The sequence below is a fragment of the Phodopus roborovskii genome, unplaced genomic scaffold (assembly GCF_943737965.1).
Source record: "Phodopus roborovskii unplaced genomic scaffold, PHOROB, whole genome shotgun sequence".
Lineage (NCBI taxonomy): Eukaryota > Metazoa > Chordata > Mammalia > Rodentia > Cricetidae > Phodopus > Phodopus roborovskii.
In genome coordinates this window covers 4,771,097-4,797,379 of record NW_026126588.1, presented here as the reverse complement: position 1 = coordinate 4,797,379, position 26,283 = coordinate 4,771,097, and the positions used below count along the sequence as shown (strand labels likewise).

Genomic DNA, 26,283 nt, shown 5'->3' with positions numbered 1-26,283 from the left:
TAGTTTATGATAAAGGAGAAGAAAACTCAGGATAAGAGGGTAGAACAAAAGTGGCTGTAACAAAGGCGAGTTTCCAGATTACCAAGCACTGGGGTAGCACGTTATAGTTGGTCCCTCAGCATCACTGGCACAACAGGCCTAGTACAGACAGTTCTGAGTGACAGGCTTCCCCTGAGCCTGGCCACCAGGTCCCCTCCACCCCCCACTCCCCAAACCCACGCAGCGCCCGCCCCCGCTTCCACTGATTGACAGGAGGCACAGCTACTCCTAGGAGCGGACTTTTTGCCCGGGCAGAACGACAAGCCTGCGGAAGCCAATGACGTTCCAGTAACGGGGTGGGCGGAGACAGGTCAGGTGCTCTGCGCTGGGGCTGCCCGCAGGTGATCTGGATCTGCTGCCTCCCTTTGCTCCCGCCACCTCCCCGCCCCAAACGCTCCAGGACAAACCGAAGGCAGCGCGGGTGAGTCCCCTGTGGATGAGTGGCCTGCCTCCCGAGGCCCACACTGGGACTTTGTCACTAGCCCAGGGGGCGGGGAGGCCTAGTAACCCCAATGGAGAGGAGGCGGTGCACTCACCCACCCACCTATCCCCTCGAACACCTTTATATAAACCCGCTCGTCTTTCCTGCCCCCCTCTGCGCTTTGATTGGTGTTCCTGATTGCCCAGGCTGTGGGAGAAAGGCTGGGGGAAGGAAGGACTGGAAAGGCCAGGGCAATTTGCATCCAAATCTGGAGGTTATCAGGGCTTCCTGCGGTTTCTGCGTAGAAAAGAGAATGTCTTTTTTTCCCTCATTCCCGCCCCCGCCTGCGCCATGTCACCCATGTAATTATGTTGTTGTTGTTGTTGATATTTTAATTGACGAGGATTCCTGAGCTTTAGACAGCACTTCATGTTTCCTTAGTTCAGTTTGCCCCAGGAAAACAGTTTTCTTCTGTTTACTGAAATTAACTGAGTTTCCTAAAACAGACGAGAATCAAATATTCCGTGCAATTGATTGTTTCTTGGCGGTAAATTATATTTGGTTGATAACAAGTTTCCCTCGCATTAGTGAGATGGAAGAAAAAAGTTGGGGGAAAGAAAAGGGGAAGGAACTGGAATCAGTCACAAAGGTTAGTCAGTGTACTTGCAGTGAGTGACCTGCATCAATCAACTCTTCCTTTGTAGCCTTTATTAATTTTGCTTCCAGAATTGAACAAAAATGAGTGGCATTTTAAGATGCAGTATTAAATTTATGTTTAGAATCATTGCCTTGAGACAAATATCTAAAACAGTTTCAAGTTTAGGTGAAACTAGTTTAAAAAAACGAAACAAATTTTAGCCTGGTAGTGGTTGTGGTACAGGCCTTTAATCGGCAGCACTTGGAGGCAGAGGTGGAGATAATTGGATCTCTGTGAGTTCAAGACCAGCTTGGTTTACGAAATGAGTTCCAGGACAGCCAGGACTATACAGAGAAACACTGGCTTAAAAAACCAAAAAAACCCAACTAAAAGGAAACAAAAATCAAATCTTCTATGTAGCTTCTATGTAGCATTTGCACACAGCTCGTGCTTCTGCAAGCAAAGACAGCATGCCACACAGGTAATTTTCCCCTGTCTAGAGCATAGCAGGGCGAGACAGGGCCACTTCTGAGTTATGACAATGTCTTCACCGTATTTCAATTAGGAAGACACCAGAAGCTAAATGTACAAGATTTCCTTGCAGAAATCGTGGTGAGGGTTATTAATGTCATTAGAGTTATTAGAATTATTAGTTATTAATTAGGTTCATTAAAAGAAAAACACAAGATGCTGCCTTTGTGCAAGCCTGACAAAAACTGTCAAGATTTGTGTAGGATCATTTGTCCATGCTTCATACTTGCGTCGGCTTTTAAGAAACAAAGTGCCAATGTAAAAGAAAAACAAACGTGGATTCAAGAAATTGAATCCTGGGAAATGCTTTCTTATGCACCTCATTGATAAGATCAACTGCTGACTGATTGTAACCCTGGGGAAAGTCGAAATCGAATTTGAGAAGTTTTATTCCTTTTATACTTAGTTTAGAATCCGTGCAGTGCACAGAACCATAAGACTTGATTATTAACAAATTAATACAAATATATTTATAAATATATTTGTAAGCCACACATTTTATTTCATTCAGCAAACCATGTTTAGCTAGGCAGTGGTGGAGTATGGCCCTAATCCCAGCACCTGGGAGGCGGTGGCAGGTGGATCTCTGTGAGTTCCATGACAGCCAGAGCTTCATAGAGAAACCCTGTGTTGGGAAAAACAAAACAAAAGACACAAAGAAAAAAGAAACCGTGTTTGTCTACTTTCTTTATAGAAATTTCTTTGAAGACAGAGTATTCAAACATAGGGATTGGCTATGAAAAAGTAATGTGTGTGTGTATCTGTGTTTAAGTGCCACTATTGAATAGGTTAATAGTATTTCCTGTTGCTAAGTTTCTGTATTTCTTCTATGTATAAATTCCTGCAGTCACTTGACTATATGTAAGATTCTGAACAGAGTTCAGGGTTGGGCATATCAGATGGTTCACCAGGTCAGGTGACTTCAGACAAACTTGAATTCACTCCAAGGACCCACATAGTTGGAAGAAGACAACTAACCCTCAGAAGTCATTCTCTGATTCCCACAGGCACACTATGGTTTGCATGTGTATAAACACACACACACACACACTCACACACACAAATCCACACACACACATACAAATGCACACACACACACCAAATAAAAATGTAATAAAAATTTTAAAGCATTCTAGATCATTCTGAAAATATCTCTGAAAAGTAACATGCCAATCATCTTTTTAAATGTCATTATGGAACCCATTTAAATGTTTCTTTTGAGAAATATATTTTGACAGTGTATTGGAAATTAAAAAAGGTTTTGGTTTTGGGTTTTTTGTTTTTTTTGTTTTTTGTTTTTTTTTTTTTTAACTTGGGCTTTTTGGCCCTAGTGTCCTATGCCAATTGGAGCTCTGCACCACAGTCTTTCCAGGCTGTGACTCAGAATCTAAATGGGATCACTAACGCTGCCACTCAGTATGGAAGAAAATGAGCAAAGCCCAGTTGTTACCATTAACTTCTCTATGCTTATTCTACAGATTACCTTATGCTGAGCTGATCAAGGACTTTGAAAATGATTCCAAAGTTTCTCGTGGTGTCTTGCACACTGGCTGCCCTAACTCATTCACCTACATTTTCTCTCCAGTCAGGACAGCAGAAGGTTCTAGTAGTTTCCTTTGATGGATTCCGCTGGGATTACATATATAAAGTTCCAACACCTCATTTTCATTATCTCATGAAATACGGTGTGCACGTGAAGCAAGTCACTAATATTTTTATCACAAAGACCTACCCTAACCATTACACTTTGGTCACAGGTCTCTTTGCAGAGAATCATGGCATTGTTGCAAATGACATGTTTGATCCTAGTCTGAACAAATCTTTCTCCTTGGATCACATGGACATTTATGATTCTGAGTTTTGGGAAGAAGCCACACCAATATGGATCACAAACCAGAGGGCAGGGCATGCCAGTGGCGCAGCCATGTGGCCAGGAACAGATGTAAAGATCCATGAAAGTTTCCCTACCTACTACCTACCTTACAATGAGTCTGTTTCCTTTGAAGACAGAGTTGCCAAAATCATTGAATGGTTTACAGCCAAAGACCCCATCAATCTCGGTCTTCTCTACTGGGAAGAGCCTGATGACACGGGCCATGACGTGGGACCTGACAGTCCTCTCATGGGGCCTGTCATTTCAGACATTGACCACAAGTTAGGGTATCTGATCAAAATGCTGAAAAAGGCCAAGTTATGGAATAACGTAAACCTAATCATCACGAGTGATCATGGGATGGCCCAGTGTTCTAAGCAGAGGGTGATAGAACTTGACCGTTATCTGGATAAAGACCACTATACCCTGATTGACCACTCGCCTGTAGCTGCCATCCTGCCCAAAGAAGGTGAGTCCTCATGCCAATCCAAGCCTAGCACTGCGCATGCATGGTGTGGAAGCTCCTGTCCGTCCAGTACACTTGCCTGTGTCATGATAGTGTACTAAGATTTAGTGTCCTTAGACTTTGAAATACTGACATTTGAGCTATAGGTTTGAAGCATGTTAGAATCACAAAATATGATTAAAGTTCTGACTCTCCCTCTCGGGAGAAGTGGGTATGACCTTTGGATACAATTACAGTTCTCTCTTGGAAGACCGTGACCATCAATAGACCCTTAACCAAGGCCCTTTTTAAAAGGAAGCAGTAGAGATTATGGAGGAGAAAGTGCGTTTGCCAGTCTCAGGCTTATTTTCATTTTTGTCTGCAAGTTTTAACAGTACCTTGTATTCTTTGTAAATGTCTGCTGGAACCCTTCCCAAACTGTCACCTCGGTGTCGGCTACATTTAAAAGACTGGTAAATGTTTACCACCCAGAGGTCCCGGAATATGTAGCCAAACGTGCAAGGCCTGCCTTTCTGAATGAACCTGCAGCACCTTGGAGGGCTGGACCTAAGTATCAAGGGAGAGAATCGGTTGTGAGAAGCTTGCTAGCTCACCAGTGGGAGTTGCGTCCTCTCAGGGGAGCTAAGTAGAATCTATTAAGTAGCCATGTGGAAATACGCAGGCGTGCCTGTACACACGGTTTGCAACTCCTAGGTTACATCAACCCATTAGATTCCTGAAGGCAACTGGAATGGTATTGTGGTATTCTCAAAGAGCAAATGGATTTGACAAACAAGAGGTGGTGGCTAGGTTTGGTACGTTTGAGGTTCTGGGGAGTTCTCTATCCACTCCCCCCAATATATTGAGTGCCTTTCCATTTCTCAAGCCGCTTTGCTCCTCTGCTCATCCTCTCCATACCCCTGACCTCCACGTACCATGCCCTTTTCCAAATATTCTGTCTCTACATCACCAGGGACCGACCGCTATGTGTTAGTCTAGCTGTGCGCTCATTTGGGTTTCATGAAACCTTGGTGTTTAGGTAGTGTCTATAATACAGATGGGTGTGTGTGCATCCGTCTGCATATTTATGTCTTTAGAGAACAGTGATTACTGCTTCTCTCAAAGTCCCTTTATCCTGTAAGAGAGCAATGCTAGTGAAGAGTAGCCCTTTTCATCCCCCCCACAAGACCCTTTCTTGTTAAGGGTGTGGGGGTCTACCGTGCATGGCTCTGCTTCCTCCTCCTGGCCCTTTTCATTAGCCGGGAGTCTCTTTCCCACCATGGGTGGCTGCAGGAATATGAGTCTTGTTCTGAGGACCTCTCTGCTCCTTTCTGCTTAGGTAAATTAGATGAAGTCTATGATGCGCTGGCCGGTGCCCATCCTAATCTAACAGTCTACAAAAAGGAGGAAGTTCCAGAAAGATGGCATTACAAGCACAACGATCGAGTTCAACCGATCATAGCCGTGGCCGATGAAGGGTGGTATATTTTGCAGAATAAGTCAGATGATTTCCTGTGTGAGTATGTTATCGTATCTCTTCCCATTCTGCACCGTTTCTTGCTAACTTGGAGGCTGTGGATAATACAGCAGTTTACTTACTGATATTTTAATTCTCTGTTACTTAAATGTGAAAAGGATCTGTATTTAGAAATGTTTCTTAAGATATATACATGAGACACGTACAAAGTTGAGGATATAGCTTGGTGGCACACATACTTGCCTGGCCCTGGGCTTGATCCCCAGTGCTGGGGAAAAGGTATTAAAACATTGTTTTAGTAGAACTGAGTTCCTGCCCTGTTTAGTGCTCATCTGTTTAATTGATAACAACATTGAGAAATATGCCACAATATATTGTAATCCAGAATTGATTTAAAGGTGGTTGCGATGGTTTCTGTAAGAAGTTAAGATCTAGATTCTAAGTCCATATGAGAAAGCAATAATTCTCTCATATGACATGTACCAGAGAGGTACATGTGAAAGCAAAGTAGTTGCATGGCCATGTGCTTGCAGATGTGTACAGCTACACGCATTCCGGTTTCTAACCATATGTACCCACAGTCTATAAATCGGTATTTGATTACATTAAGAGAACTGGGAAGACTGTCATGGGGTGATTTCTGTCTTCATTTGTTCCATTTGATAACTGTGCAGGTAGATGGACTGCTCAGAAAAGATCTGCTGATCTCTGAGGACATTTCTCTTGTTTAGGTTAACGTACATTTAGGGAGGCATTGTGGGACTTTTGGCTCTGTGAACTGCAGTTGCTCAATAGGTCGTTCACATTCAATTTTTGATGGAAAACCCTCAGTGAGTCTGTTTCTGTTACATTATGCTCGTTTAGTCACTGGACAGGCTGTTACTGTGGTCCTTTTCTGCCAGAAGTCTACAAGTTACGGAGTCCAAAGGCAGGAGTTCTCAAAGTGCATTCCTTTGCACAGCAGTATGTAGATCAGCTTGAAGTGGCCATAAAGGCACATCTGTGGGCCCAGTTTAGATGTGCTGACTTGGACACTGTGAGGACATGGCCTAGCCTTTCTGGGGCCCAAGGAGTCTCATTCAGAGTGAGGTCTGAGAACCATCTCCCTTGAGTACTCATTATTAAAAACTGCCTATTGAATCAAACATCTATGGTAACAACTACCATTATAACAGGGACCCGGTCATTCATGATTTCCTCTCTGGTACATGTCATATGAGAGAATTATTGCTTTCTCATTTGGACTTAGAATCTAGATCTTAACTTCTTACAGAAACCATCGCAACCACCTTTAAATCAATTCTGGATTACAATATATTGTGGCATATTTCTCAATGTTGTTATCAATTAAACAGATGAGCAAAACACCCTGTCTGATATTTGCTATTGGCTTATAAGCCCAGCATCATTCTTCCTTGAATAAACTGAAAAGAATTACGTCATTCTTCTGCTGATAAATTTGACAGGAAGACATCATATTACTTTTGAAATGACAGATCAGTGACTTTCAGAGTCATTGACTTGAATTTTCATTCTCTACATTGGATGCTGTTGTAAATTTCCTTGTAGAAGGATAAGTAATAGATTTGGAGTTGTGAGTCATTTCCGTTACTCTCCAATACAGGCCTGTGGGTTTTCATCTTAGCAGTATCCATTGCCATGCTTTTGTTCTGATGCCATGCCAGCCATACTTACAGTTTTCAACATGCAGCTTTAACCCTTTGCTTTTGAATGGAATCACTGGGTATAAACCTCATAAGACCAACCTCTTAAGTTTTTATTTGTAGCTACACTAAGGCACAGAATACTAAGTTGTGTTTGAGCTGAGCCACCGAGTCCAGAGTTTTTACTCTGACCTTTGATTTTCACAGTGGGTCATAGCTGTGACTAAAGGATTGATTGCTATACTGTCTTGTGTTTATGTATTGCTTTTCACTTTCTATTGGTAATTATGGGGTTTGCTTTTATGATTAAGACTTATACCACCTTACTTTAGAACAACAGTTAGACATTGTGCCTACCCAATAAGTATTTGCTAAACATCAGCCTGCCACAGCACAAAACAAAATCAACCATCCATCTGCATTTCCCACCCTGACTTGGCCCTTCCTTCTTTGCTGTTTAAGGTAGTATAGACCATAAGAAAGATTTGTAACCATTTGACATTTGATTGCTTGATGTGATTTGTGGGGTTGACAGCAGCAGAGATTATAAAAAATTATTTCATTTTTATAAAGTCCAATTGGATAAAATTTGCACTTAAGGTCAGAACTTAACCATACAACAATTCTTCCCATTTTTAATGCCATCTGGTTGGCTAACTTATTCATGCATTTTCTCTTCACAGTAGGCAACCATGGTTATGATAATGCATTAGCAGAAATGCATCCAATATTTTTAGCCCACGGTCCTGCCTTCAGAAAGAATTTCACAAAAGAAGCCATGAACTCCACAGATCTGTACCCACTGCTCTGCCACCTCCTCAATATCACCGCCCTGCCACACAATGGATCATTCAGGAATGTCCAGGATCTTCTCAGTTCAGCAACTCCAAAAGCAATCCCGTACACACAGAGTACCACACACATCCTTGGTAGTGGCAAGCCAGGAGAGTATGAGCAAGAGGAGTCGTACCCTTATTACATAGGCATCTCTCTGGGCAGCATTATAACCATTGTATTCTCTGTAGTCCTCATTAAGCATTTAATTCACAGCCAAGTGCCTACTTTACAATATATGCAGGTAGAAGTGGCTCAACCATTACTACAAGCTTAGTGCTTCTTCAACATGGAATTGCACATTAAAGTGGAGGTTGCACAAGTATCACCATGGTGAGCCTTCAACTTCTAGGAAGCTAGTTACAGACATCCGCTTAGGCCATCAGGCAGTTAATCCATACTTGGCACACTCAAACCTTACATGCATACACAAACAGATCAGAACACTCCTATCTGCAATGATCAAAGATGTAAGAGTACCCCTCCACTGCTTTCTTTGGCTTGGTAGGCAGACCATGCTCTATTTGGGGTTGATACATATAATGTACATACGTAACAACTTTGCACAATGGAAAGTACCTCAGACGTTGCACTTTACTATCCTAGTAGGTACCCTTTTTTTTCTGAAATGCACTTTATCACTATGTCTAGTAACTTGGCTGAAGATGGCAACCTTTTGTATCTGTGTCACCAAATAATGGCATTTCGTGTACAGACTGAAGGGAGTTTCTAGCAATTCTACCTCCTTAAATAGGAGGAGGAGAAAGTGAAAGTGTTGAAATCAGTGGGACCAAGTTTGTAGCCTACATATTGAAGAGATGCATTTCCAGCAGCAGGTTGCATTGTGGACATGTCTAGTTATGTTTCCTCACCAAGGACCAAAGTTTCCAATTACTTCTTCCCTCCAATAGATTCAAACCCTGAAAGGTGCATTCTAAAGACTGCATTTCTACCCACTAGCTATTGCTCCTTGTTGATGAGTCCTAGCCCTGATTCCTTAATGAGGATGCCATGCACATAGACTTCTTTTCTGTCTATATAGCAGGGGCCTGAAGAGCAGAGACCAGGCACCATCTCTGCAGTGGTTTTTCTTACTGCCTGTCACTATTTGCATATTTGATACTAACACTATTAAGCACATTAAAAAAAAATCAAATGAGATTTAAAAAGTAGTGTCTGGTTTGGTTTATTTGTTGTTCCTGGTGGCTTCAAGTATAAAGATCTTTTAACCCAGAGTTGCAAAAGAGAACAAACCATATTAGGTGACCTATAGGGCACCCAACCCTAGGAAAGACTTCTGTGGAGCCTGGAAAACAATCTAAGCCGGACCTCAGATGAGGTGTGCACACTGTCACCACAGCAGCAAAGGGTACTGCTGGTAAGGGAAAAAAAAAATCTTCTGCCGAGAATAGGAACGGGAACACACAGAAACTCAGGTGGCCTAATTGTGCTTCAGGAAATATTTGAGTCTACCTGCCAGGTGTTTACTGAAGTCAAAGGTGAAGCCACTTTCCCAGATGTCTCACCACGCACTAGTGGTTTTCAGCTTCCTCATTGTCTCAGCCCCTCATGCCACAACAGCCTAAAGCTGTGCCTTTAGATGGCCAAGCAGTGAAAAGGACCCGCAGAAAAGCTTTCTCTGGAAACGATACCAAAATAGACACCAAGCCCAGAGAACACAGTCGATAGTCCTTTGCATATTCACATACCTGCTAGCTAATAACTAACGTGGCATCATTATTTCAGAGCAAAAGGACTGGTCATGTGTGGGAAGTAAGAGTGACAGGAACTGGATTTTAACGTCTGTCCTAAAATGAGGTGAATTGTTTATAAACGATTATACTGCTTCTCCTCAGGTAAAGAATGTTAGTGTAGAATTTTCATTTTACTAAAAAAAAAAAAACAAAAACCTCTAAATGGGGCAGAAGAGAAGAATACAAATAAACTGCCAGTATCCCAGAGGATGCTGGGAATTCAGACATCTGGCAGTAAATGCCTTGTGAGTTTAAACTGTGGCTGTCTGCATCCTGAATGTGTGTACACACATGGTGACTTACTGTAGCTTTGAACATTGGAGACACCATACAATGACTTGGAGACTAGTCTGTTTCAGGGTACCACTATTCAGATGCCATACGTGCGTTCAGCTGGGTGGGCTCAGTTCACTTTAGAAGGTGCTGTCATCTCAGAGCAAAGTGAGGAAAGCATCACAGTTTAGGTAGGGAGGTCTGACTCCTGGATGGTTTGTTACAGGGACCCACATCCCTGTAAAATCAGCAGTGAGAGGCGAGAGCAGAAAGAAAGTTATCAACTTTCCCGGAAAGCTCGTCATTTGGAACCCCTTGGTAGCTTTATTTTGTAGTTTAACCCAAATGTCTTCATGGTTCAGCTCTATGCAGTGAGCAGGAACAAGTCCTTGGCAGTAACACTAAGACTGCCTAACTTCATAACTGCAAGCAAGAGAGAATTTCAAATAGCTGAGTGGAGATCTTCTTTTCTCCTCAGTTTCCTCAGAGCCTCTTGCTTCTTTAGACATTGCCTACAATTAATTAGTTAATGTTTACTCCCTCCAGTACCTGCCATACATGTAAATGTTTTTCTAAACTCTGACTCTAAAGTTAGCATCTATTAGTTGTTTTTCCTACAAGAAATTATTCTGTCTTGACAAAAAAAAAAAAAAAAAAAAAAAAAAAAAAAAAATCTAAGAGACCTAGCTCATGTGGCTGTCAAATGTTTCTAGCTGCTCACTGGAATAACAACCTTTATTACTTTATTATAGTTACACAGCAAGGAATGGGCTCAGGGATTTATTCAATAATCTAATTTAACTCGGGCTCTCACACTCTTTTAGAGAAGTAACTTGCATGACCCCATGCCAGGGCTAGAAGCAGGACCCCGGTTTCTGATTTAGTTTACATGCTAAGTGGAGGTCAGTGGACTAATGGTCTTCTGAAATGGAAGCCTGCTGGTCCCACCCTAAGTGGGAAGTGGCTATGGAAGATTCTGCATTGGCAAGCTCCATACTACCACACTTGACTTCAGCTATGCAAACATTTTAGCTTCCTGATTGGCCAGTGCTACAGGACACACGTGGTCCCGAGTGCTGACTCTTGTCAGTATTTCCGTCTCCTCTGGATCTCCCCCTGGTAATCCTTACTATGGGGTAGACAATTTTGGACTGGGCACATGGCTCAGTTGGTAGGGTGCTTGCTGGACAGAAATGAGAACCCAAGTTGAAGAAGAAAACGCTGGGTGTGACCCAGGCTTGTATCCTCCTGGGGCCCATTGGCTGTAGTGAGATAGTCCTTCTGTAGCACTGACCACGCCCATTGGGGGGTGGAGCGATGGGCGGAGGTGACCTGAGGAAGGAGGTCGGAGGGGGCCAGGAAGGCGCTCTCTTTCTGGCGTGACTGGGACAGGAGAGGATCGGGTTGAATTTCCTGGTGTTCATCTGTCTAGGTTGTAAGTTATTTCTCCCTGAATAAACATCTATTCGGCCTATTTGTTTATCCTGATCCTTATTTACCGCAATAATTGGCCACCTAGGTTAGCCTAGGGATGCGCTCCAGGCAATGACTCTGTCTCAAAGAAAGAGGATGGGATTCTTGAGGACCAAGGAGTGACTCCTGAGGTTCTCTAGCCTCTACATAGTACATACACCTGCACACAAACACATAAACATGCATACACACACCCTGTAAAGAAAATCCAGAAATTGTATGGCTAGAAAGGATATGCTCAACATGCTTGGCCTTGTTCCTCCACAGTGAACACAGACATAGCCCTGGAAATGGGGCAAAAGGCTCTGAGAGGTGGTCAGAGAATGGCAAGCCGGTTAGGGGCCCAAAGGAAGGATGGCAAAGCAGAATGACAGGGCTTCACTTATTTGTCACCCAACAGAAGGGGTCAGCTTGCCCCTATTCCCAAAGCCCAGCCTAGCAAGAGGTTGATGGCAAGTCTATTTCCTTGCCTGACTTTTTTTGGTCTCATTCTATCAATCAGTTATGTTTAGGGATTTTGTATCTATTCCCATCAGTTTTTGATTTGTGTGTTTGGGGTGTACAATGCTCTCTCTTCCTCCCATATGTATGGGTCCTTTGACCATAATTCACTGTTCCTCTCCAGCATAAAATCTGGTCCTGAGAGGCTTTGACTTAGTCACAGCTAATCCAGATGATAGTTTCATATCAGTTTCTATGTGTTCAGTTTCAATTTGCAATTGAGTTGAGGTATCTCTCTTGTACACTGCCTACTGATACAGCTTTTTCATCCAATTTTATTAACCTCTGTCATTTTCATTCAAATACTTTGTTCCTTTACATTTAATTAGTTGTCAAGTTTAATTTTCCATTTTTCTACTTTCTCATTTAAGATAATTGTTCTATCTTACTGGATTTGATATCAGGTTTTTTTTTCACCTAAGAATTAATTTTTCTCTAAAACTTTTGTTATGGTGGTAAATGTAACACTATTAAAAAAAAAAGTCTCAAAAGGACTGTGGTCTTTGCCTGACACATGTTTGTACAATAGCTTAGAACCCTCTGAACCTGTTTTAGATACAGAAATTGATACAGTGACTATGGGGTAAGAGATACAATGTTTCACTATGGCAACTATTTTAATACCTGTATTTATTCCATGACATGGTACTGTATATATATACAATAAAATTCAATGTAAAAATAAAATAATTGGCAAGTAAATAAATGATTCCATTGCATTTTCTCTACAATTAGTAATTCCCTAGGAAATTGTCCGGTTCATGTGTATTTCCATATTTAGCTGTGCCAAAGAATGTAAAATGGATTCTTGTGATTAAAAGACATATGGAAACATCTGTACTCTTCCAACACCAACTCCATGACTCTAGCCTCTGAGCCCCACAGCCTTTTCCAGAACACACAGATGCCACTGGCAGCTCACATATGCACAGCTCTTCTTTTAGTCTCTATCTTTTGCTTCTTCTCGTTCTTTGAACTTCTGCAAACCAGAAGCACTAACTTTGTATTTGTCCCTGATTCTCCAGTCTTAGCAAGAGAGCTGGTCAGATCACAGGCTGTCCCATTAAGACAATAGAATTGCACACATCCTTTTACAAAGTAAAAATCCAAACAACAAAGGAGGTAAGGGAGGGCACCATCACAGAAAGTTAGAAAAAAAAAAAAAAAAAGCATTCAGTCTCTTCAGCATAATCAGTTGTTTGATCCACGTGGACCTAGAAAAAGAACGCCCTTCACAGCTTGGGCTGCAATGTTCTGTCAATGTCATACAAGTCACGGTGGTTGATATCCTCTGGTCTATTTCCTCTGGGGGCGGGGCTGTTCCAGTCTTACCATTTAGAGAGGAGTGGGAAATTCTTTAGTTATGGATAATTTCTGGGTCTGTGTTGGAGCTAGCAGCTACAGTCTTTATGAAAGTAAAGCATGGTGGCCATGAAACATAACTATGGGACTGGCTACTAGGCTGTCACACAGGAAAATGTGATTGGATACAGGTAGGCAGCTGGGTATCAGCATCATAGAGCTGCCAGTGGGGAGCCATTCGTTTCAATGCACTGATGGTGGAAATCGAGCTTCAGAGGTTAGTGTGAATGGCAGAAGGCCTGAGCAGCAAGTCTAGCATTTGCCTCCTGAGCAGCTCTGACTGTGGGACCAGAGTGAGGGCAGTGACCCTTTTGACACTCACGAATATCAGAATTTTGACAAATGAGCATCCTATGTGACATCACCCCAGGACCCAACTGAAACTCTGGACTTAACACATGTTCTCTCAAGCAATGGCTGATGTGTTCAGGGAGGGACAATGTAATAATACCTAGGAACAGAACCAATTACACAAGGGAAAGAGGCAGAATGGATATTCAAACTCTGGAAATGGAAGGCCTAGGGAATCATGCTGGGTTCAACAAACTCAACAGTAAGAGTTAAACCATAGGTAACTATGAGTCATCTGTTTGTTCAAATTTAGCCAATATTCAAAGATCTCTCTTCCAGAGTAAAGAAAGAATAGTTTTCCCAGTCCCCAGCAATGTTCACTAAATATAAAAATAATGAATGAATGCTCTTGTAGAGAGTATGTAGCTGAATCTATATGCTTTTGTCTAAGTCACCAAATGCCTATACGAATCCTACTGTTCTGTAATTAGTTTATAAAATTTCTTCCCTTTCATTGTAAGCCAGTGAATCTTAGATCAGGAGGTTCTGTAAATTTATTCCAGCTCTCTTGCCAAATACATCCTCATACTACATATATTTTATATTGTTTTAAAAATTGGCTGTTATACACCCTTAATCCTGGTTTTTAAAAAACTGTAATAAATGTCTATAAAGGTTTTCACAGAATTGCTCAAGTCCTGACAATTCATCTTTCACAGTATGTAGATTTTGTAAGAAGGTGAAAAATTATGAAGGCTGATACTGCATTTGTTTCAGGAGACTTTATTTACATAAATTTTAATCATAAGCAAAGTCATTAGCTACAAGTTCAAACAATCTGGTCAAAATGCATTTCCCTTTAACTTAAGGCACTACAAGTTTCCCTAAAGCACTCACTGTATTTACACACCACTTGAGAACTGACAATAAATAGACACTTTACAGCTCCATCTTTGTCCTTCATTTGTAATGATATAAATAAACAATGAAATGAACCACTCTACCTAAGAGGAATTAAAGCGAATCATCCTTAAAACTTACAAGTTGGGCACAGGAGGGAAACACCCAAGATCAGTGCAAAGGCATTTGATCCTTTAATATTCCAAGGCTTTACCTATGGATTCTTAAAGAAAAGCCTACTGGACAGCCCTGGTAGCAAACCTTTATCATACCCCTTCAAACCCCTTTGTTCTTCCAGAAGAGCACAGAAAAATAGATAACAACATGACTGTCCCTCTACTACGAAGTCCAGAGAGGTACTTAATTCTGAGCTGACTCATGGAAGTAACAAAAATACACCAACACTTTCCTATTGCCTTTAGGTACTGTCATCAAGAGCTAAATGTTTCCTGAAGCCAATACTTTATCCTGAACACAAAGTAGAGCAGAACTTTAGTTAATCATTTGACAACACACACACACACACACACACACACACACACACACACACACACACACAAACCTCCATGTCAAAGACTCGCTTTCCTACAAGGTTTTCTCAGAGCAGCACTGGAGTCATGGGCTTTAAGAGTGATAAATTGTTTCAAAGATACAAATGAATTAGCACAAAGTTCAATATAATAATCTATTTAATTAAGTAAATATTATTCTTGTTTCCTGAATACACACTTTATAAACCATTACCTGGTGCTAGTACCCTGAGAATAGAATAAAAGACAAAATAAATACATCTGTTGCAAGGGCACAGACACTGATAGGACTCCCTCCCTTCCTACCACACCCTTCCTTAAAACCCACTCACAGGTTTGACACTGTATAAGCCACAACTGAGCTAAGAGGGTGATTGGGACTCACCACACTGTTGGACTAAGCTGCCTTCAACTAACATTAAATACTCTGCTGGCAGACAGTTCAAAAGCATCCACTGTTTTTTTCAAAGTCACTATGGCAGTTCAGTTGTTGTATTTTAAAGATAGAAACTGAAGTATGTGGATATTTCTCTACTATTTTATTTCATCAACTCTTTATCTTTTAGTATCACTATTACATGTAACAGAAGTAAACCAGAACATTTATGAACAAAATCAGTCCTGTTCTATTTCTAAAATACCCATTTTAGAACCAACAGCACAGATTACAAATGTACAGAAATGCCTCTCAAAACCCCAAAAATTTGGGCACCAGATATAGGACTTAGGAAATTAGCAGTGAACCAATGCAATGCAACGTCTCTAAGATGAATGAGGGATGTCGTCTCTCTCAGATAGTGTTTAACTGTGCTGCACACTTACTCTAGAGCCATCTTATATATGAAAAGCAATAACCAAGTTTGTTTTACACTGTCAAAACTTCAAATATCACACAGGCCAATGAACCACTGATCTTCCCAATGGACATCAGGCTACTTGTCCTAATGATTCTGGTTCTGAGGCACCAATGCTTCATCACAAGTATATAGCTCCCAGGAAGGGTGTTAGGATGAGTCAAGGGAGGAAGCCGGAAGTGCAGGGCTGAAACTGCTCTGCCCCTTAGCACATGACCTCTGCAAAGAGCGGAAACCTAAACTCCACCTTGTGGTTCTTACCACCGTACAGAAGGCTGTACAGAAGGCACATTAAAAAGTCTCAAAGGTAAATATAAGCATCCTCACCTTGCAGCAGGTCGCATTTTTTTTCTACAGCATTTGAACACTTCCAATAGACAGGAGAACTGAAAACTGTGACTCGTAATTGTTGATGTTAGTATACAACTAAGGTGTGCAAGAAGTGGCCTTTACCCTGCGCAGATCCTCTCCTGACAGCCGTGTTCTGTTTTTGTAAGTCACATGGCATTGCCACATTCACACACACACAAAGACACTTGCACTCACAACTTACCAAAGGGTTAAATGAAAATGGGGACAAACATTTTGTTCTCTATTTTCTTTAACATTTCTTACCAACAATAGCATCCAAAAAGTGTAACTCAAGCAAACAAACAAAACCACAAGGTCTTGGTACATAGCCCAGTTGGACTGGGTCTCAGGGTCCTCTGCCTGCCTCCTCCTCCTCCTAACTATTTGGCCTCCGGGAGTTCACCACCATGCCCAGCTCCAAAGACAACATTTGAGGGGTTAACGGCTAAGGGTCTTAACAAGCTCAGACTTGACTTTAAATAGTCTTAGTTGGTTTTTGTTTGTTTTTAGCAGCTTTACTTAAAATTATTTCTTTGTATGCTACAACTATACTATGTGGCTAATTAATTTATTAACAATTACAGGATTTCCTACTTCAAGGGTCTTTTTGGGACTCACACTACTTAAAGGCAAATATAAAAATATAGCCACCTTTTCTCCAGGATACACAAAATTCATAAATTTACATAGTACATAAATATTGTGTCATTTACAAATATATAAATTTGTTACAAAAGCATGCCTATTAAATTCTGGTATATTTTCACTTAAAGTCAGATTTTTATTGAAAAAGAAAGAAACCAGAGTGCTTTTCTCAAAGGCTATTTCTTGTTAGTGAAAACAGGTGGTTTTAACGGTTCTACCAGCAACTCTACTACTGTTGGGGTCATTTATATCAGGCAACACAAACAAGACACAAGAAAAGCCAGAGTAATTTTAGCACGTCTGTCTTGTCTTTTGACATGTATATCCATATGGCTGTAACAACATTAGCTGCACGGATCCTTAGTTTTTAAATTAGTAAGACACTGTAGGTTACCCAATTAAAGGATCATCGTCATCTTCTTGCAGCTGGAGGCGAGCGAATGGGCGGGAGGCAGATGCTCTGTTCTGCATGAATATTATGAGGCCTGTGAGCATGGTTAATAGCAACAGTGCACTGATGACAATTCCGATGACTTCGGGGAGACTGATGCACCACTGGTCCACTAGCAAGCACTTGGCATGGCTGAACGTACCATTATTGGGATGTGGTTTTAGTCCCAGGATGTGGCACATCATTGGGTAAATATCCACAGTGTTAATGGTGCTCTGCCTGTAGCCTCTTCTAAAAGCAGGGCCATGGGCAGCAAGAAATGGATGCATTGAAGGCAGGGAATTGTCATAGCCATGGTCACCTACTGGAAAAAAAGACAAAATGATGTTATTAAACATCTATCTTTTATCACTATAAATTCACTAGCTTCTTGCCAGCTTAGTTCTCATCCATTCAGATTCTGGCTGGCTGCACTACAGGAGACATAAATAAAATCTGTATTTCCTTCAACTTAGGCCTGCCCCCATTTCATATGCACACACCTATCTTCCCACTGGATCTTGGCTTTAGACTTCGATACTTCTCGAACTGATGTACTTATGTTTCAGCCCGAGCCACTCACTTTACCTACCCATCTCCAGGGCTAGCTGTAAAAACTCACTATCAACAGCATGGGTAGCTTAAAGAAGTACTCAAGGGTTGAGTTCCTGAATAGCTGAGAGAGTAGAGGACAGAGTGTTGAATGAGAGGATGGGACTATCTCAATTGTTCCAGAAAAAAAATACCATGGCATAATGCATCACTGGCCTCCTGGCAGTTAATAAGCACCTCAAAAAGTCAGGAAGGTCAGATAAGTGACTTGTGTACTGAATGTAAAAGAAATTCAGACAATGCTAGCTCATAACTCCAGTAAATGTCTGGCTCAAAGAAAAGCATGGCTAACCATCCCTGGTAGAAACCCAAGCCTGGATTCTTGAGTTTCCCTCTAACCACCTCGCCTGTGAGTGTGTGTCCCTTGTATTTTGTGAGTTTCCATTTTAGGGATATGGAAGTTTGTTGCAGTGTTGTGGGACTGGTGTGACAAGTCTCCAATGATCCCACTGCAATTAAAATTTCAATTCAAGTCAGTATCATGGAGGCAGTATTGTTTGCTTAGATTGCAAAGGTTTTGTTCTCTGTTCTGTATTTCCCAAGTTTACAAAATAGGTATTTAAAGCAACAGATTGTTTTTTTCACAAGGTCACTTTGCCCTACCCTTGCCTGATACTTTCAAATTCCCATCCTGCAGCCTACAACCAAATTTGGTCCTTCACCTGCTTTTGTAAGCTAACTTTCACTACAACATACACCACTTCAGTTAGTGTATTAATTAGCCATAGCTGTTTTCACGCTAGAAACAAAGAGTCAAGTAGCTGAAACACAGACCAGCTGGCCCACAAAGCCAAAAATACTTAACTATTTTGCCTTTGTAAGGAAGTTTGCTGACTCCTGCAAGTCTTAAAGTCTTATAATTAAATACAAAATACAGGCGAATAACCTTCATTTGAGACAAGACATGTAACACACCCTTATACAGACAATGGTTGAGGAGGAGTTGTGATGTATCTACATTGCTAATTTGGTTAACTGTTTCCTGTTTCCTTTGAACTCTTGCCCAGTGCATTACAGCAGAACCACAGCATACAAAGAAGTGATTTCATCATCTAGGAAAGTCTGAGGATCACTCAGGTCAGTTTTTTGTTTTTTTGTTTTTTGTTTTTTTCATATGAGGGAAAGGAATTACAAAGTGAAACTGCACCTTCCCTGAAGGCTACACAGCCTCCTAATGGAAGATTGAAAGATTGAATCTGTGGCCATTATAAACGGCTATCAAATGAAAACCACGTGAGAACTACCATTGGGAAACCAAGTAGTATAAACATAACTGAATCAAAGTACCTGCCTTCCAAAACGAGGTCACAAATTATGATATAGCCCCAAGACTACAGAAATACCAGAAATAAATACTTACACTTTAATGATGACTTATTTAGAACAATTGTCCAGCCTTCATCAGCAACCAAAATAATGGGCTGAATTCGATCATTATGTTGGTAGTAAAATCTGTTAGGAATATCTTCTTTAAGATAAACATTCATGTAAGGGCTACAGTGTTTCAATCTGTCATAAACCTCTGTTATGTCTGTAAAAGGGATACAAAACGGAAAATCATGGTTGACTTAGATGCAAAGCTATACCTGATTAGCATAAATAGGAATACATTCTGTACAGTATTATCTGATTTTTAATCCTCCAAATAGAGTAATTATATCACAGCGTCAGAGATGGGTACACACACACACAGGAACTCTCATAACTCACACATCTCTTTTCTTTATGTGGCTTGTGCTGCCTGACTTAGGAAGGGGTCAGTTTTACAATGAGTTTCCTAAGCAAATATAAACTATGTATTACTACTGATTCCTAATTTCATCACTGGGAGGAATGTCCATCTTCCTTACTTGAAACAACTACTTACTTATTTTGGGAAGAATCGCAGCCACGGGGGTTAAGTCTATAACACTGTAGTTTGAACGGTCGATGCAGGAATCCAAATCTATCAGTCTGTTTTCAGAACACTGAGCCATCCCATGATCACTTGTAATGATCACATTAAGGTCTTCCCACAGTCCTAACACCTTGAGCTTTTGTACAAGATTGCCAATAAGGTCATCTATTTCTTTCAATACCCTGCTCATATTTTCTTTGTCTTCAGGGCCATATTTATGGCCACTTGCATCTGGTTCTTCCCAATAGAGTGTAGCAAAGGTGACTGGGGGATTGGAACTACTGAGCCACGTGGTAACATTATTTAGTCTCTCCTCAAAGGGCACCGAGCTGCTGTAATTCATAAAATAGGAAGGTGTAACATTGTGAATGGGCACATCAGTACCAGGCCACATGGCAGCAGCACTTGATCTGTTTCCTTGAAGCTGATTGGTCACCCAAATAGGCACTGCCCCATTCCACCAAAATGGATCCTTATCATTAGATTCAGAAAAATGTTTCTTTGTGACGTCGTCATACATGGTGTTGGCCACAATGCCATGGCTTTCCTCATATAAGCCTGTCACGATGCTGTAGTGGTTTGGAAACGTTTTTGTGATGAATACGTTGGTAACATGTTCCACCAAGACACCTTCTTTGATAAAGTTCTGGAGATGAGGGAGGTCATAGTTCTTTAGGTAGTCAGCCCTAAAGCCATCAAAGGACACCAGAAGTAACTGCGGTGTCAAGCTATAGGGAGAGTTACCGATACAACCAGTGAGAAGTCCCAGAAATAAAAGTATCACTAGTAACTTCATAATGGACATGTGGAACACAGCAGCCAGGGCTCCTGAAATATAAAAACACAATTCAGGAAGTTTCAGAAATTTAACCAGCAGATGAGATATAGCAGCTTTGCTGATGCCAACTTAGAACTTCAATTTAAAGATGACAAGAAAGTTGACACGCAAGAAAAAAAAATGCCTTTACTTGTCCAGTTTCCTACTGATGTCTGTCCCACATATCACCAAGCTCTGCAGGGAAAATGGGGCTTGTCTTGCCATCCCCATAAACATTCCTCATCTATTTTTCTCATCTAAAGGTTTATGAAAAATAGATGAAAACATAAAACTGATTCTTTTGTTCAAAATACAAATAATTCCAAGCTTTCGGGAGTTTTGTTAGTTTGCTTTAATCCACATGCAGAGCGGGTAGAAATTCTGCCACACTGGCTTATTGCCAGTTTGTATTTAAGAGAAAGAATTCTGCTCTAAAGTATAAACAAAATAAATAAAATAAAAAATGCTACCAGAGGGGGGAATCTCATCGTGCACTTGGCTCCAATCTTGACATGAAGTTGACTAAGAGACAACACTTATAAAGACTTGGATGCCACAGTGACTTCAGAAGAAATGTAAGTAACTAAAAGGAATTTCATCTGTATACCACCTTGAAGTCCCATGGTATTGTTTTAGTCCTAACTATGTTCCCTGATATCCCAGGTTCAGGGTTATTTTTAATTACTCTTTAAAAATGATCCATTGGTTACTGGATTGAGTATGTGGAATTTCACAGTGTGTCTAAAACTTTTCAAATACAATTACGTCTACTAGAGAGACGAGGAGAAAACCCAATGGATGCTGCAAAGAGAGCCGGATAGCCACATGCAAAAGAGTTAACATGGTGTTCCCGTATCCAGTTATCCTGAGGAGTCAACTCAAAACCCATCACAGACCTATATGAAAGCTAAAGTTGCAAAGTTCTAGAGGGAAATCTAGCAGTGACTCTTCATAACCTTAGATTATGTCCAAAACTTAGATGCTATGTAAAAGTGAAAGAGGGGTTCACAAATGATGACCTCTTGTATGATGCCATTTAGATGGTGCTTAGAAGGTGCAATTCCACAGAGGTAAGAGAGCATGGACAGTTACTCAGGGGTAGGCTTGGGAGGAAGTGCCAGTAAATGCCAATGGGAGGGAAGTTTCTTTTCTTTCTTTTCAGGGGTAGTGAAAAGTATTTTCAAATTGACTGTGATGATGGTTATAATTCCATACAGCTATGTGCTTACATGAGTGAATTAAATGTAGGTGTCTTATACATCAATACAATTATCTTTTAAAATGAAACTGTATTCTTAGCTCTCCCACCACAAAGTAACAAACATCTTCATTACCTCATTTTACATAAAAATGGTGTGAATTATGCATCTTCTAATGTAGATTTGGGTGTTTTAACAGGAGACTATTTTGCACTACTTCATATAGGCAAACACATAACAAAATCCTGTGTTTGCCTTCTCCAACAAAATACAAACAACAACAAAACATCGTTCTTCCTCAAATCCTAAATTTAAAGGACATTCAAAACACACATGTTATTATAAAACCTAGGATTAGGAAAACCCAGCAAGTCTACCTACCACACTAGAGCATTACAGGCTTAGGTTGGAAGTGGGCACGGAAAAGCCACTTCCAAGCATTAGCATTCCATCTGAGCTATGGTGCAAGGAAATATAAATGCGGTTTTAAATTAGCGTTATCCATTATCACTTGTGGGCACGGTAGCCTAACAGGTGGTTTACTCAAACATCTTTATTAAGTACTTAACAATCTAAGGGAAGAAACCCAACTCCCTGAGAGCTTTCTCTTACAAGAGTCTATTCTAAATGGTTCTCCGCCATTCCAGGCCACCTAAGATTTTTCTAGCATCTTCAAGTCACTCCGTCTATCTTGCTGTGCATAAAATGTCCCTCTTTAAGTACTCATTGAGGATCCAGCAAAATTTCTTCCCAATACACTGTGCAAAGCTGATTGGGGTATTGGGGTATGGGGGGGGGGGAGTGCTCGAAAGCTTATTGTTCCTTTAAAACCGGGAAATGTCTGGCAAAACCACACTTGGGCGTCCCTGCAGCAGACAGCCCGGCTGGAGTCCTACCAAAGGTGCACCGGAATTTTCCGGTCACGAGCTGGACAGCCCTCAAGGCTCCGGGCTGGGACCAGCTTGGGACCGGTTGTTTGTGCCGCGCCTGACCAGCAGCATCCGGCATCTCCCTCCGCTCGCTCGCCCGCTCGCTCTCTAGTATTTTAGGACGTTCGAGAACGTCACGTTGCCTGCACGACAGCACTAACAGGAGCGGACACCCAGGCAGTCGCCGGGCCAGCACGCCTGTCCCGGACCCCCGCCCTCACCTCGGGCCACAGATCGCATTCACCTGCCGCGGTCCGCTCCGCCGCCCCGCGCACCCCTCGCGCGTCCCCGCCGGGAGACGGGAGCCTCGCGTGGAGGAGAGGGGACAAACTCCCACTGTCACTACTGTCCGCCCTCGGCGAGCTGGGAAGGGAGTGGCATTGCCCTGCGAGACTCACCCGCCACCGCGGCCACCTCGGTCGGGCGCGCGGAACTCGGCGCTAGCGGAACCGCGCGCTCCCGGGTACTTGCGGGCGAGCGGGCGAGCGGGCGAGCGGACGCGGGCGGAGCGCGGCTCGGCCGAGCGCTTCCTGGGGCGCCTGCGCAGTAGCCCACCAGGCCCGGGACAGCGGGACGCCGCCGAGAAGGGCGCTGCTGGCGGCGCTCTGAGTGCGCAGCTGCCGGGCACCGGGCGCAGCGGCTGGGACCCGAGGCCAGTCTGAGACGCGTACCTGGATTGGGTGCCCGAGCCTTCCCTGAATGAGACTCCCTTTCCCATTGGTCCGTTTCACGTGCCACTCGGAGACAGGTGAAGTCAAACTGGACCAGGGGAGTGGGGAGGGAGGGGTGGCGCAAGGTTTGCTCCTCTCTCTCCCACCAAGCCCTCTTCTTAGCATCCTAGTTCTGGGTGCCTAGTTTTAGCCCAGTCTCTTCTGCCTTCACCCGTGCAAGGAAAGAAACTCTGAAACAAACAGTTCACGTTTTCTGGTCATGTTTTCTGCGTTTTGGAACTCCCTTTCTGTTACAGACTCTGGTCATCGCCTCTGGACAGTAATTCTGTTGAGAACAGGGTGTTGACCTGCGTCTACAGTCCCCAATAAAAGTCAATTAGGGTCGTCAAACTAAGTTTGTTCCTGTTTTCCCTTTTCACACAGCTACGTATATGAAACCATGCCCTTCCCTTTAAAAAAAGAACGTCAGTCAACTAGCTGAACAATCGAAACAGAGATATATCTAATGTTTGTATTGCTCAGACACTGTTGACGAGAGGCTAGTGCTTTTCTTTGTATGTGTAATGCTCAGATATGAACCCGACGTTGAAATAATTCCCTCTTTGTTGGATTTAATGAGTGATTTTAAGACACTCCATGTTTAATGCAAGTGCCCACAGAATATTTGCATTACTGTATCCACACCAGATACTCTAAAAGTACAATGGCATGAGTTAAGGATATCACAATCATATACTATACCCTGGGACCTAAAGCACTTAGCGGTGAAACCAGTAGCTGGATTTATCCGGTCCTTGCAGCAGTGGTCGTTAAATGTCAGACTGAATTTGGTACATTGGTCAGAGTTGAGAGTATAGCCATAGCTAAGAACATGGGTGCGAACGAGGGAGCGGTTTGAATCAGAATGTGATCTGTTCAGGATTAATTTGTCTTGAGAAATCGATTCCAGTTTCAGCCTCCAATAGCCCCGTGCATTAGAAAGTGGAGCCTTTTTTGGACCCACGGTTTGTCTTTGCTGAAACCTTGGTAGAAGCCATCTAACCCAGCCCTTGAATCTGCCAACCCTGAGAACCCTTGGTGCTTGCCTCATGTGTGAACTTCACCTTCTCAAGTGGCACACGAAGCTCTGCAGTACCAGCGTTTCGGGATTCTTGTCAGATAAGTACAGTCCAGTTAATAAAGCTCACTCAGCACAGTCACTGAATGACATTAGTTGTGATTGTCATAATGATGACTCAAGAGTGTCCCCCCATTTTGAACAACAGTTAGGGTAAGATGGAGCTCCAGGAGAGTTTTTTTTTTTGGATACAGTTTAGCAGAACTTAATCTTCCACATTTGGGGACTTATGCTACATATTCTGCTGCTACCTTACTAGGGACACAATTGCTTTAAAAAAAAAAATAGACTTGAGTGCTGTATAGGCGGCATGTGTAGTGAAGAAAAGCTTCCTCATCCACTGCTCCGGCCTGTGTGTGTAGGCTCAGGGTCCCGTTCAGTTTGGCCACCTCCACTGTTGTAAGATTGGCTAGTCAAAAACTAAGAGAAGAAGCGGGCAGTGGTGGTGCACACCTTTAATCCCAGAGCAGGTGGCAGAAGCAGGTGGATCTCTGAGAGTATGAGGTCAACCTGGTCTACTGAGTGAATGCCAGGAAGGCTCCAAAGCTATACAGAGAAACCCTGCCTCGAAAAACCAAAGCAGAGCAAATCAATCAATCAACCCAACAAGCAAAAACCCTAAGGGACAAAACTATTTCTTTTGGCACCAGACTGCTGACATCCCTCACATTATTTCCCTTATCAACCATAATTGAAATCTTGTGTCAAAGCCTAAATGATATGGGCCATTTGTTTCCTTGTAGAAGAAGCAGAAGGTGCGCTTCAGAAATCGCTGTCTCTGCAGTTTAGCAAGGGAGACATTACTCAAGCATGCCGCTCTTTCTTTCTACCTGGAAATTGATTGGCATCTGGTTCCTTTCATGAGAAAGATAACTACCTGCAGTTGCAGGGATGATAGGATCTATTTGTTTTTTCATGCTACTTGGGTAATATACAAGACTTCTCAGGGGTTTGATCTCTTAGTGATATTACCTCCATTTCAGTTAGACTAGTTGATGTCTCACATGCCCAGCTGTGAGTGAGTGAAAGCAAAAACAGGTGCCCACCAGTCTCTCCAGCCATACCCTAAGATGAACACTGGGCAGGGACTATTTTCCCCAAACTTCTTTTTTTCCTTATAGGTTTGAGATGGAGTGGGTGTTGGAAAGTCTACGAAATATCCTTCTAGATATATAAATGTAAAAGAATGTGACATTAATACTGGTCTTCACTTCCAATGTAATTTTTTACTTAAATATTGTTTTACTTAGGTAGACAAACGAGTAACATTCACTTTAATATTCTTTCATCTCAGCTTTTTGGAAAGAGAGCCTTTATGGTGTGGGATATACTTTTAGATGTGTTACATTTGTTTATGCAGTGGGATATTTGTTCAATGGTACAAAGATGTGTTCCGTTCTTTTGTGCTGCATTTGTTTAACTCTGTGAAGCTGTGTTACTTTGCCTGCCTAAAACACCTGATTACTCTAATAAAGAGCTGAATGGCCAACAGCTGGGGTGGGGCTGCCAGGCAGAAAGAATATATGGAGGATCAAAACAGGAGAATGCCAGAGGCCAGTCACCTAGCAACACAGCCAGCCATGGAGTGAGAAGGAAAGAAAGAGATATAGGATAAAGAAATGTTAAAGCCCAGAGACAAAAGATAGATGGGATAATTTAAGAAAAGCTGGCAAGAAACAAGCCAAGCTAAGTTCAGGCATTTGAAAGAAAAAGACTAAGACTGTATTTATTTGGGAGCTGGGTGGTGCCCCCCCCC

At 42.1% G+C, this 26,283-nt stretch overlaps 2 protein-coding genes across 3 annotated transcripts; one reads left to right on the top strand and one right to left on the bottom strand.

Annotated features, from left to right (window-relative positions):
- Positions 1-388: 388 nt before the first annotated feature.
- On the top strand, positions 389-9,083 carry Enpp5 (ectonucleotide pyrophosphatase/phosphodiesterase family member 5). 2 transcript variants are annotated; one of them, XM_051204416.1, is made up of 4 exons: positions 389-460; positions 3,107-3,970; positions 5,286-5,462; positions 7,774-9,083. In XM_051204416.1, exons 2-4 carry the CDS (start codon positions 3,142-3,144, stop codon positions 8,196-8,198), a joined length of 1,431 nt encoding a protein of 476 aa, XP_051060373.1. In that variant the 5' UTR covers positions 389-460; positions 3,107-3,141; the 3' UTR covers positions 8,199-9,083. The 2 variants fall into 2 exon arrangements, with proteins under 2 accessions (XP_051060373.1, XP_051060372.1); XM_051204415.1 differs by having other exon boundaries at positions 390-460; positions 7,771-9,082.
- Positions 9,084-14,342: 5,259 nt separating this feature from the next.
- On the bottom strand, positions 14,343-23,232 carry Enpp4 (ectonucleotide pyrophosphatase/phosphodiesterase 4). The gene is made up of 4 exons (XM_051204404.1): positions 23,138-23,232; positions 19,765-20,622; positions 19,258-19,428; positions 14,343-17,610 (listed from the first exon to the last, which is right to left on the bottom strand). The coding sequence occupies exons 2-4, from the start codon at positions 20,597-20,599 to the stop codon at positions 17,246-17,248; spliced, it is 1,371 nt and encodes a 456-aa protein (XP_051060361.1). The 5' UTR covers positions 20,600-20,622; positions 23,138-23,232; the 3' UTR covers positions 14,343-17,245.
- Positions 23,233-26,283: the final 3,051 nt, after the last annotated feature.

What these genes read in the sequence shown, in the direction of transcription:
- Enpp4 (XM_051204404.1), bottom strand. Translation starts at nt 20,599, where the DNA reads ATGTCCATTATGAAGTTACTAGTGATACTTTTATTTCTGGGACTTCTC. An exon ending in TGCGATTCTTCCCAAAATAA is followed by an intron (nt 19,429 to 19,764) that starts GTAAGTAGTTGT and finishes TCCCTTTTACAG; the next exon opens with ACATAACAGAGGTTTATGAC. An exon ending in AAATAAGTCATCATTAAAGT is followed by an intron (nt 17,611 to 19,257) that starts GTAAGTATTTAT and finishes CTTTTTTTCCAG; the next exon opens with TAGGTGACCATGGCTATGAC.
- Enpp5 (XM_051204415.1), top strand. Translation starts at nt 3,142, where the DNA reads ATGATTCCAAAGTTTCTCGTGGTGTCTTGCACACTGGCTGCCCTAACT. An exon ending in TGCCATCCTGCCCAAAGAAG is followed by an intron (nt 3,971 to 5,285) that starts GTGAGTCCTCAT and finishes CTTTCTGCTTAG; the next exon opens with GTAAATTAGATGAAGTCTAT. An exon ending in TAAGTCAGATGATTTCCTGT is followed by an intron (nt 5,463 to 7,770) that starts GTGAGTATGTTA and finishes TTCTCTTCACAG; the next exon opens with TAGGCAACCATGGTTATGAT.